General features: G+C 25.3%; 1 protein-coding gene across 1 annotated transcript in view; it reads left to right on the top strand.

Moving 5' to 3' along the window:
* The window catches only part of LOC113554472 (inositol-trisphosphate 3-kinase A-like), a 221,596-nt gene that overhangs the window by 183,888 nt on the left and 23,368 nt on the right, over positions 1 to 14,340 (top strand). The window contains exon 3 of the mRNA XM_026958349.1: positions 5,099 to 5,201. Within this exon, the coding sequence (XP_026814150.1) occupies positions 5,099 to 5,201 (103 nt within the window). The remainder of the gene's footprint in view (positions 1 to 5,098; positions 5,202 to 14,340) is intronic.

Raw genomic sequence — 14,340 nt, 5'->3', positions numbered from 1 at the left:
TTTAAGATTTTTTTATACTACTTAAGATGTGTCTTATGGAAATACCTACTGATAATAGTAATGACTAATTTCTGTTATTTTCGAATAGAAAGTCGTCCCTTTTTATACTGTAAATTATTTAGCGGATAATGTTTACAAAAATGCTAACGAATCTAAATTAAAATTTTAACCAATAATTTTGAATTATTTTATTTTATGTATTAAAATAATAGATTCAGGATTATCCAAATATGGATATTTGAATGGTGATTTAAAATTTATAGTAATAAAAATATTTATCAACATATTCTAATTATAAAAAAAGTAAAATCAGTGTAATAAATACTATATACAATATCACATCTGTTTTATATTTTTGTAAATCTAGCTTTAATACTATCATCCTTGATATAAACATTTTAATAGCTGAGAAACTATTTTAATTTTTTATCAGGTACGTCTAATAAACTAAATAATCTAAAGTAAAAAAAGGTAGGATCTTATTTGAAAAAGATATGTTTATATCGCCTATACTGGACACCTTAAATTGTACGAAAAATCCTAACATTTTTAAAATATGTTTTCTAAGTATATTCAAAAATTTCCAAAATAATATTTTGAATAAATTTGATGTATATATATTTTAATTTAGAAAACTTTTAATCTGTATTTAAAAATAACACAATAAGTAAATATGATTACATTTATGCACATAAATATAACAATATATTTTAACTGGACAAAGGAGGATATCCATTAATAGAAATATTAAAAATGTGTTAAATTAAATTCAGTATTAAAGGAAAAAATAAGGGTAAGAATTCTTGGGAAATCATCCTGTATACATTTTACACGTAGTATATTATATATTTTACTACACTGTCGTCATGTGTGGCGGCAAATGTAGATCTGTACACGTCTGCGTCAGATGGACCGTGTATAAATTGCATACAACGCTTTATATATTATATATTGTACACGTACACATATCATCTAAATATAGGAACGACGACTTGTGTGTCAAATAAATAATGCATAGTGTTCATTATATTAAATTCGCACACGTCGACGCCTACAAGCACACACACACACACACGCACATACATTGAGCATGCGAAAAATAAAGATAAAATAAAATTGTTATGTACACATACATTAGCAATAGTGGATAAGTCGGGTCCCGTATACATTAGTATGCTCGTGGGAATGTGAGTGTGTTTGTGTTTTTTTTTGCGTCGTTCTGCAGCCACGAAGAAATTGAAACACGCACGACGACGACTTGACTCTTAAAATGTTTTCGCACGTTATATATTTTACGCATTTTACATACAGGGTAATTCATTGATAATACTCGCCCCTTATTTTTACTTTAATAATGCATATGTTTGAATTCTGATTTAAAGTACCTATTTTTAAATTACTTAGATTTTTATAATATTTAAGGCGTGTCATCTGCCTTTTTTCTATATATTATTTAGTAGATGATTTTATTGTAAATATTGATATATTTAAATTAGTATTAAATTAGTAGTTTTGGAGTTACCTATTAAAACTCCATTTTGTACTAAGGATAATAGTAAATATAAGTTCCTGATAGTAAATTTAATTATGATTTGGAAAATTGAATGATATGAAAACTATTATAATTATCAATAATATATTAAAATGTTTATAATCTGTAAGAATCATCGTAATTGTTGAATATATAGTAAGTACTAGAATGAATATTATATTTATTTAATATTTTTGTGATACTCTTTGAAATGGCATTATTCTTACTATAAACATTAAAAAATATATTTACTCTAAAAAAAAGAAAGTTCTCATTTATTATGAAAAAAAAATTTTTTTTATCATTACTGTAGTATACTCATAATAATAGAGTATAAAAAATGTAAGCATTTAAAAATATGACCTTTATATTACTTGAAAATTCCAAAACATAAAATTTAGATAAATAAATTATTAAAGGGAGAATAGTTGTTATGAGTGGGTTCATCGTGCATGGTAAATTGGTAAATCAGTAAATCACAAACCTGTTTATATAGTGATTTTAATGTTATAGGTTATATAGTATATATGTGTATATATATATGGTATATGGTATATATATGTTATAGGTTATATGGTATAGTTACTATATATGTTATAGGTTATATGGTATAGTTACTATATTTCATATTTAAATTTCGTCAACAGTGGTTACTGTTCCATAGAAGGAACACACTAAACATTGTCATATATTTAGATATAAATAGTATTTTTTGAAAGTCAATTTTATCCACTAAGAAGCATTCAAACAGCACGTCATTGTATAGTAGTTTAGGCGATATTAGGCGTGTAAAAGCAGTGTACTACGCCTGGAGGATTTGACGATTCAAACAAGTAATCGTTAAAACCTTCGCTCGTGTTATGTTTCTTTTCTCTCATCAAAAATACAAATCATCGTGACAAAGTTACTATAATAAATAATATGTATCAATGGATCATTAATGCAAAAGACATAATTACAGTCGTGAAAATCATAAAATAGACCATCACTTATGCATTCAATAACCCTAAAATACATTATAAGTCTATAACTTTAATCACTAAAAATTGTTTTCTAGTGGCTTACAATTTTGGCTCAAACATTAAAAATAAATCAAATTAATAGCATTTTAAATAAGGATGACAATAAATAATACTCGGATTATACCTTTTAGTAAATACGAGTATTTTCGACCACTGTATAGCTGCAGTCCGTGGAAGCTTTCAAATAATTAAGAAGTTTAAAATATATAATTAACATTGTCATCTCGATAAATGTTGTTTAAAATTAACTGATCAAAAATATTTAAGAAAAAAATAAACTTTAATATTTATGCAAAACTGTGTAACATAAAATTAGCTTTGATTTGGTTTTAACATGACATTACATAAATTTGTTTCTAGATGGCTCTTTTTATGACTGTGCAGATAAAAACACAAATTATAGAATAGTTCACTGTCCCAATAGTTATACGTATACAGTTTTACATAAATGTTTCACGAAAACGTTTGGACGATTCAATTTTACACGTAGTATTATCAAACTGGGTGAAACGTATAAAATTGAACGTAAAAAAAATTAATAATTTTCTTTTGAATTAAATACGCGCATGTGTGAGTGGTAGAAAAATAATAATAGAGAGAGATTGATCAAGGGTTTCCTATAAAAAAAATATTATTCTGAAGCCGAAGCCGAATCTATATTGGATGCGGAAATCTGATACGAATTAAAATGATAAAAATAATTAGTTCGTTGATATGTTTATAATATTATATTAATCGATGCTCATCCACCCGTAATTTCGTGCTAAAAAGTTAATCGTTCTAATCGATTTTTGAATACGTTTATCGTTTGTGGGCTACAACTCGTCCATATAGTAGTATTCAACATTATAATACGTATATAAATAATATACTATATTGGCATGCGTATATACTATGCGCTATATAATATTATATAGGTAGTAGTAAGTAGTTCCGCAGGAAATACAAGTCGGCGGAAATTAATTTATATTTCGGCTTAGGAACCAGTTACCAATTTTTAATTAGTGCACCATGCTTTGTCTCACGCACGGTTCTCGAATTTTTATTTTTATTTTATTTTTAATTTCATTTCATACCGATAGCGGTGATAGCTCTGTGTAAATCTGTATACCTACCGTAATATATTAACGGAAAACGTTAAGAAATTGTATATAATATATTTGTACGAGTATGCACAGTGCTGTGGGCAATATTCTGTTTTAATATTGTAATGGACATTCATTAATGACATTATTAACGCTTGCGCGGGAGAATTGTTTTCAACAGCCTTCTCGGTCTTAATAACTGTAATATAATATTATTGCGTTAATTGACGAATTTATGTTATACGTATCTGTTTTTAAGAGTTATACATAATACTATAATACACTTAATCTACCAAAATATTGTGTTCTTGCAAGTTGCTTATACAATATTATAGTATTTAAAATGTATAATGTAGGTATACCTACTTATAATTATCTTAAAATGTAAATTTCTAAAGCATAACGTCACTATATATACATTATTATGATAGTATTATACGGTTACCTATAAATATTATTTTAAACATTTCAAAGTGTGTGTAACGCAATTATAACATGATTTTATTTTTTCGATCGTAAATATTGAAGTTTTGTGAACTCAATCTAACCTTACGATGGTGTAATTTATGTTAACCTACTATGTTAATAATTATACGTATGATGATTCATACGAAGTTTCTATGAGGGAGGAGGAGAGAATTTACGATTATATAAAGTTAACGTACAATTTTATCAATCGATTCGTTAGTGATAATTTTAAAATAAGTAGATAGTAACCGATCGAGTTGAAAAATTCATCTTTCAAAAGTTACTGAGTAAGTTTAAATTTTTTTAAACGTTGAGGAAAACTTAAGACTGTTGTTTTAAAGTTAAAACAAACTGCAGTCTATTGTCACATTATAATTATAAAATATAACGTCAACCTTAACTGTCGGTTATTGTAAATGATCCTGTAAATCAAACGGGTGGTTATAATTGCATACTAATTAAATCCGTAGTTGGGAAATCATAAATTTACTATAAATTAATTGAGTCTTAGGATTATTTTGACTAAAATATAAAACCAATCATAATTTACGTATATGGAGACAATTACATGATTTAATTTTACTCAGTGTTTATTACTTGCATTTATATTATATTAAAGCCATACATTATTATATAATAAAGTATTTAAAAAAAAAAAAAAAAAAAACATTATTTTAGTGCAAAAATGTAAATATGTTTTTTTAAAGTTTGACGTAACTCAATTAGTATATACCTTAAAACAACCCTGGAATTTTCATCATAAAAGATTTTATTGAGAAATAAAGTACTCGGTGTAATTAAAAACCAAAAATTCAAAATACTATTCATGACTTTTGACTTCAAAGAAGTATAATACGTAAATATACATTATTATTATATTATTATTAAACAGACCTATATTATTTACTCTGACCCTATACACATAATGTGCATGTATAATTATATTTCATTCGCAATGTATATTTTTACTAATTAGAATATTTCCTGTTTAGCATTCCGGATGGCGAAAGTTGAGAAATATTGTTCAGTGGACGCCGTTCTTTCAGACCTACAAAAAACAGAGGTATCCTTGGGTACAGCTAGCTGGACATCAAGGTAGGTTCATTTGCGTTAAATATTATTCTATTCTTAATCAAACCTAATTATTATTAGATTAACTAGGCACAGTCATGCCACGCGTGCATAATATTATAATATTGTTCTCAAAAATATAAACCCGCGTGGCTGCGCGAGCAGATGGATAATCAAGATTTTTTAATGAAGGAATTCTAATGTAAGATCTATACATTCATAGATACGTATCAGATCAATATTGACATTAAAAAATTTGTAGGCATAGAGATATACCAGCGAAACGTATCGACACGTATCTAAATTTTTTTTGAAAATCTTATTTATACGCACATACTAAACGTGCAACACAACATTAATCATGATTATTATATATTATATTATTACTCTTAGATTTTTCTCAGTATTCAGTTATTACTTATTTGCTGAGAAAATTTTACCAAAAATTAAAAAAAAAAATTACGAACGAGTTTTAGAAGTATATAATTATGTAATTATTAGCAACCAATTTTGGTATTTAAAATATTTAAAAAAGAATTGGTTTAATTCGCACACGTCCATAATATTTATGTATATATATATATATAATATATATATATTAATAGTATTAGTATAGATATTTTAATAGTCATATTGAAATATCGATAGTTAAAATTGTCAGATCAATCGACCAATTTGGCCACCGTTTTGTAAATAACACATATATTATGTTATTCCTAATATATATAAATACAGTCGCTGTAAGACTACATATCGTCGTTGCATTTTACTCAAAAATTACATCATATTTCGTGTTTTTGTATAAACCAACACCTTGTGATATTATTATTTAATAATTAATACTTATTATTCGATAGTTATCGTTTAAATTCTGGTTTTAATAACCATGATACACAATACCTAACCTCAATTGGAGGTTTGGTTTGAATATATTGGTACCGGTATAAATTGCGGATAGTAGCAGTATAAAATTGTTGTCACTTAAAAAACGATCGACAGTACTAGTCGATTTATATTTCTCTACAGTATACATATAAATTATAATGCGTTGATTAATATAACCAAAATCACGTTTGACATTAACCTTCATGTCATCTATAGGATGATTCACAAAGTGTACTCACCCCCCTTTTATGGTTTAATGCAATATTTATTCAAATTCTAATTTTTTGAATTTAAACTTTAAAATAGGTATATTATACCTACTTATACTTAACATTTGGATTTTTTTACTATTAAAGTATGCAAACATTATTATCAAAAACGGTAGTCTTTTTTACGATACATTTCCAAGAAAATTATTATTTTGAACATTTTCATGAATCTATTAATAAATTGAAAATCGTGAGTATAATTTTTGGGCTATTAAATGTTGTGTAATAAGAAATTTAAGATGAAGGTTCCACATAACATTTAAAATATATGTTATATTTTATGTAGTACTTTCTATAATTGAACAAATTTTACAAATTATAAAATGATAGTATAGGTTAATTACTATATTTTTCATATCATTATATAATCCCTATATCTATTAATCCTATAATCGATGATGTTCATAATAATCTCTACCGACTCCCTACGACTTCAATTTTTTTAAACATTATCTGCGAATATAGTGACTATGTTAATAGCATACATTTTCACAACCTTTATTCACAAGTAATTTATAAAAATGTCATAACTTTTTTAGTTAGGTTTTTTAGAAACTAATTGATATTCGATAGAATTTCATTTTAATACACTAAAAATTTCAATCAAGCAAATCATCTTCTAAACAGTTTCTATTAAAATAAAGTATTTTTCTTTTGAAAAAATAATTTTATATTGCACAAACACACCACACATGCACGATAAATAACACTTAAATTTAAAATATTTTAAAATAGGTTTTGCATGTATGCATTTAATAGTAAATAATTTCAAAAAGTCAGAATTTGAATAAATTCATTATTAAGGATAACACGGAAGTGAGCATATTCGGTGATTCACCCTATATATAATAAGATGTTGCTTACGCATAAGGTTTTTTATTTATGCATTCAAATAGTCCACGTGTATACCTGTGTATTTTTATAACACGCATTAATGATTGACATTATTATGGTCATTATTTTAATACTAAATATGCGTAACTAATATAATTTCAAACAAAATTATCATAAATTACTGATGACAGTTTATATAAACATAAACAGGTAACTCATTCACTCGAAAACCTTCTTGAAATATTATTTAATGAAATCAATTAAAAAAAATCATTGGGCTGGTATACCTAAAAATATATTACTTAATAATTATTATACTGAATTATTAAAACTAAAGCTCAAATATTACATTATTTTTTTTTTAATTATTCACGCATTGTATAGATATTATTAGCTACGGTTAAGGTGAAAAACAAATTCTTTGACCGCTATTTAAAAACTTCATTACAATTATTATAATTAATTAGTTTGATTGCTGTTAGAGATATGATTTTCAATATATATACCGGGTGTCCCATGAGATTTACCCATTGCGATATCTCTCGAAATAATGGAAATATCATAACTTTGATTTTTTAATAAAATTCATAGGGACAAGAATAACAAATATTTCATGATTAAATTTATTTTAATGTTTTGCTAAAAAAATTAAAAAATATATTTTTTTATTTAATTATTTTCAAAAAAATTAAGGATAGCTTTGTTTGTAGAGTTAATTTTTCTGAAATATTGACGTTTCAACATTTTAATTTCATTAATCTCCTGATTTTTAATATTTTTTCTAGTTTCGAGTAAAAGTAAATTATTACACTGAAAGCGTTTGCCGGGCGTACGAGCACGCGGGCCACATGTTTGATACATTGACACCACTATTCCCAGTTTTTCTCAAAAATAGAAAAAATATTATAAATCAGGAAATTAATGACATTAAAATGTTAAAACGTCAATATTTTCAGAAAAATGAACTCTACAAAATGGCTATCTTCAATTTATTTTTAAATAATTAAATAAAAAAATATATTTTTTAACTTTTTTACCAAAACATTAAAATAAATTAAAACATAAAAAATTTGTAGTTCTTGTCCCTGTGAATTTTATTAAAAAAATCAAATTTATGATGTCTCCATTATTTCAGGAGATATTGCAATGGGTAAATCCTCACGGGACACCCTGTATAATATACTCTTATATGTTTTACGAGAGTGTAATATTATGTAATTAATAATTATAAATAATTTTAAAATTTTAAACATCAATTTTATTTGACTTCTGATAGAAATCTTTAACGACTCGATTGTGTATTACCATATGTATAGGAACATGAACATAAAATATATCCTTGCAAGATCATATTTAATTATAAAATTATTTTTTAATAATTATTCAATTCACGCGTAATACTATTATATTTTTATCGTTGTAAATATAGGTAACGTATGTATTAAACCTTCTAAAAATAATCCGTAACAATTAAAAAAAATAACAATATTTCAAGGTCGTCTATAATAGATATATGAATATAAATATTATTCGGGATTGATAAATTGAGTACCAAAAAAAAATTATAAATATAGTACGTCAAATTTTATAATTATGGTACAAATACTATAAATATTGTATAAATGATATGAATTAAGATATATGTGGTTTTTATAATAAAATATTCTCGGTAAAAACTTAAATGATAAAGATTTAACAAATTCAAATTCAGCATGATATGATTCATAACTATTTGTTGTACGTACAGTAGTAGCTGCAACTTCTGACCAAATATTTGAGGGGGAATGTAGCACCAGGTGAGATTTAAGTGTCTAGTATATAACTGCAAAATATCTGTATTTGTTTGTTATTTAATTGTACGGCTATTAAATGTTCTACCAAACATTTGCCAACTTCTTCAGGTTTTAGAAATGGCAAACCAAAAAAAAAAAATATTTAAAAAAATTGCTTTTTTTCTATGTTTAAACTGTTATATAAATATAAAATATCAAAGTTTTAAGTTTTTGATATTTTAGACCTAGTTGCGCCAATGGTTTTTAGCCGGGATCCAACTTACTTACCACTACCTTTTTATACCCGGGGACTCAACTTACCGCTTTCTGCTTTCAAAATGTACACAAATTATCGCAGACCCAATTAACCAAATCCCATATTGTTACGTGAGTATAGACACATAAGACATATTTCAAACAATTATTAATAAAAAAAAAAAAAATCAATGAATTATATATTAGATTCTGAAGGGAGTAATGAATATATTGATTCTACAATGATGTGTGTTTGTTTTTATATTTTTTTTTTTTATTTTTGTGTCTGTCATCCCGTTTTGGAGTAGTAATAATGCTTTGATTTTTGAATTCAGTCCCTCTTTGAAAAGGAAAATTCATCTAGTTGGTAATTCGGGTGTGCGGGGGGTCAAAATTAAAAAAATTCCAGTAGTTTCAAAAGCGTCGGGAAAAACCCTAAAAAAATAACGGAAAAAGGGGAATTTTTACGCATAATAACTTTTCAACAAAATCGATTTTTTGATTTTGCTGTAACTCAAAAACAAATCATTATAAATACTTTAAACTTTCACCAAATGTTTATATTAGCGTTATCTATTTACGATTAAATTTTAAAAATTGTTTAAACTATTTATAAACCATTGAAATTTTTGATTTTTCTAAATTTTTTTTCTTAAAATGCCGATAAAAAAATTTAGCTTTCCAAAAAATCTTTAAAATTTAATACAAGGTTTATTATAAGTTGTATTTATTGTAATAAAACAAAAAAAAAATCAAAAATCGTTAGTCACAATTTTTGTTTATAAGCATTTAAAGCTCAAATGTTTATGAAATATTTCAAAATCGCAAAAATTTGAAAGGAGTTTTAAAGTTAAAAATTCATAAAAAAATTTGTGATTCATACCTAAGGTTAAAAAACTCAATACAAAGTTATCCATAAGTTTTCCTTCAAGTAACTGTAAAGAAAAATTCCAGCATCAATATAGAAAAAATTTTATGAGCGTATGAAATGAAAATTTTTTACGAAATCGCGTAAAATAATGATATATTACAATATAATATATCCTACTAATTATCATTGTCTGAATAATCATCTCTCCGTTCATAATCGTTTTTCGTATTCAATGATACTTGTCATTGTATTTAAATTTAATATATCCGTTATAGTGATCAATGACTTACTCTCCATCTTTACTATACAACAGAGTGATACCCACTTGTCCACCTTTTTTTTTTATTGTACATCCCGTAAATATATATTTATATGTGTATGTGTGTGTGTTTTATTTTTTGCTTGAACCGATAAAAACTTGAACTACAGTTTTAGCGCATGGTGAAAAAATTTTAAATAAAATATTCAAATAAAATCCAAACGTTTCAAAATATATATCCAATACTCCACCATTTATCTTTAACTTAACTTTTGATAATAATTGTATAATATCAAAACTATTTATGAAGAAGCACGCTCATTTTATGTACGCTTTCAAAAACGACTTTCAAGTCATCCACATATACAATTTATAAAGGATATTTCCATCCTAACACTGCTAGAAAATCTTCGACACATATTCAAAAGGTTACAGTGCTGTGAAATGTTACAAATATAATAATATTTAATGCTTTAACAAAATCAATTTTAAATTTAGTCAAAAAAAAAAAAAAAAACTTATATAATTTATCAAATATTAGTGACATCTTAATTAACTTATTTCATGTCTACTTACTCTTATAAGTATATAGCTAATTGTGTATCTTTCGTTTAGATATTAGTTTGTTATTTCAAATATATAAAAAAAAATATTTCAATCTATTAGAAAATCATGCCGTAGTTTTAAGTATATTTTTCTACTCACATGTTAATCGGGTGTGCTTATCACTTGGACCTCCTTATTATCTTAAAGGTATACATTGACACACACAATCATCGTTCAAAGTATGCCTACAATCTCGTCCTGCATTTTTTTTTTTTTTTTTTTGAGGGCCGAAGTACTTATTTGATTTTGTTAATATAACTACAACATAAATAAAATATTGCCTTTATAAAATAAAATAAACTTTAAGTTAACATAAAATAGTTTTAACCGAATTTAACAATTAATTAATAATCATATTTGTTAGTTTTACTATTATAATATTGTTTACGTTCGTACATTACAAATACATTATATGGAATGGATAATTTTTGAAAAAATGATCAGAGTATCTAATCTCCCTAAAGTTTTTTGTTTTATTATATGTCAATATAAAATATATAGGCTGCATATGATCTGAGTCCCAATAGGACCTTTTAGGATGAATTAAATCAAAGGTTATTTTAAGGTATATATACCTATACTAATTGAATCCCGTCAAACATTAAAAAACCATTTTTCTTTCCATTTTTGCATTTAAAAATTTTTTTTTTTAAATACTTTATTATAATATAATAATGTATGGTTATAAATCAATAATATAATTTAAATGTTTCTTGTGTATAATTAAATGAATTATAATAAATTAATAAATCTATTATATTATAATATAATAGATTAAATAATTATAATCAAAGACCGTGTTGGCTTACAAAGTATATAGTTACATACGTTGTACTTCTTATAGTAATACAATACAAACTGATAATAGATACAGAATTTAAGTTACGTGTATACAAATAATAATTAAACAATATTTACATTATTATTAAAATAAACATTAAAAGAAACAATATTATTATTATAAAAGAACAAATCTATAAATCTATGTATAAGTTAAACATTCTATAAAACCGTAATAAATGTATTATTATTTATTATTAAAGTGTAGGTAACTTTTTTTCTTTGCGTGGCGTTTGTTTGTATAATATATTGTATATTAACGTGCTCAATGTCAAATCGATTTATTGCGAAAACAAACTGTCACGTTGAGACACATTGCGTCGCCCCGTTAAAAGTAGTAATATATAATAAAAGTGCATGATAATGTTATAGTAACGTATTTACATATATGTACGTCAGCTATAGAATAAAGCGTACAACAGTTTTTTTTCGACAGGAAAATGCATGCGATCTGCAGTGGAAACGTTGTCGTAACTATTATAATGTTAAGTTATGTTATGTTCAAATTCAAAACTGCTTCACTAAACGTTTCAAATCACTGTACGGATTAGCTAACGAATTTTTTTCTATACAGCGATATTTGATCGTTCGATTTTTTTTTTCATTTACAGACCAAGTCCACAGCTTTATTACGCTCATTAATTTCATAAAAATTCACATAGTATATTGAATAATGAGGCTGTTATTGTTTGTCAAATCATCGTTGATACACCAGATATATATAATAGGGATTAATCTATGAAATATTTTACCTAAATTATTATTCACTATAATTTTCACTAAAATAGATTGTTTTTTTCTGAAAAATACAAGTTATTCTTCAAAACTTTCTTGCTTAAATAAAAAAACAAATATTATATTTTTCTAATAAATTCAATGTAAAAAAATCATAATACGAGTAAATTGAAAAAAAAACCATACACGTTAAAATAAACGTAATAAATCAATGACTCGGTTACGTCTTTATTTTTGAAAACTATAATGATCTTATAATATCATTAATCATTATAATCCATAACCTCTACGATTTACGAGTACGGATTCTGTTAATGGCTATACAGCCACTGAATTAAGACATTTCAAACTCATGTTACTTTTGAAATAAGTTTTGATAATATACCTACACATTGAAAATAAAGCTAATTAACATTGCAATGAAATACGGTGACCACATTTTCGCTATATATTAACAAATCTAGTTCTATGACATGGAATTGATATTTATGTTAAGTATTTATATGAATAATCACAAATACGAATATACGCGTCATGTTTAACTGGAAATGATACATTTTTCCCATCATGTTATTTCATGACTGATGTAGATTTTTAGCGCTTAAAGTAAACCATGTAGGAACTACATTTATAAACATAATGATCTTATCATTGGTTATCGATATTATTTTATCTATAAGACTACAAATATCAATAGCCTACACAAGTAGTAGGACTAGTAGGTATTAAAATAAAATGCATATACGCAGTTAACTTGCAGAACATGGTAAATATTCCACCAAAACTTGTTTTATTTCTTCTTCCAGAGGTTTTAATTAACGACAATAATATAAAAAATATCAATTAAAAATAATAAAATTTACCGCTTTTAAAATATTACCACAGCTCACACAGAACTAGTTTTGGCTTGTAAGAAAATCCGTCACCGTTAAGACTGTAATCGACATTTGCATCGAAAAAAATATGACAAACCACAAATGTATGTGTCCCAATAGCCTATACTAGTCATCATCAGATCATCTACAAAGTATTTTATTGCATTCGATATTATATAGAATGCTATTATATACCTACTATTGCGGCAAGTAGTCCAGCTAATGAATATATTATTTTATGCGTATGATTTTTCCTTATCCAATTTCGTCTCATTAATTAAAATAAATTCAGGTGAAGCGAATAGTAGTCTTAGTATAGTGCCTAATAAATAGTATTATTATTATTATTATTATTAGTAGTAGTAGTAGTAGTAGTAGTAGTAGTAGTAGTATAAGTTATACAAACCAGTTTGAAATAGTTTTTCGGGTTGTTAATCACTATACATATTGTAGTTATGAAGTAAAACAATTTTATATATATATATAACTATATAACTTTACTATATTATTATTATTATTATATACAAATATTCGAGACAAATTTAGTATAGTCTTTGTGCACCTATAAGTATATTAAGTTTAATAGAATGTTAATTTTAATTTCGTCAAAATTACTAAAAACCGTCGACAAAAGGTAAATGTAAGATGTTGCAACACATAACAATATTACAGTATAATGTGTGTTTCTGAGTTCATCGGCATATATATATATATATAATAAAATAGATTTATATACATTGTGAACGATAGCGATCTGTACGTTACAACGTGCATCGCAATTTCTTTTTCTTTTTTTGCGAAAATCCAATAATTTACAACTCCGATGACCGCCGTTGCCGCTTACTGCTTAAGTACTTATATACCTTCTACATACCTACTAACTTATCTATATCTTGAGTGTTATCTTACATTTTTATTGAGTGGCAACTAATTGCGTTCCATAGTTAAAATTTCTTCCGAAT

The sequence above is a fragment of the Rhopalosiphum maidis genome, chromosome 2, assembly GCF_003676215.2.
Source record: "Rhopalosiphum maidis isolate BTI-1 chromosome 2, ASM367621v3, whole genome shotgun sequence".
Taxonomy (NCBI): domain Eukaryota; kingdom Metazoa; phylum Arthropoda; class Insecta; order Hemiptera; family Aphididae; genus Rhopalosiphum; species Rhopalosiphum maidis.
Note: the sequence above shows the minus strand (reverse complement) of the source record. Positions and strands in the feature narration are given on the sequence as shown.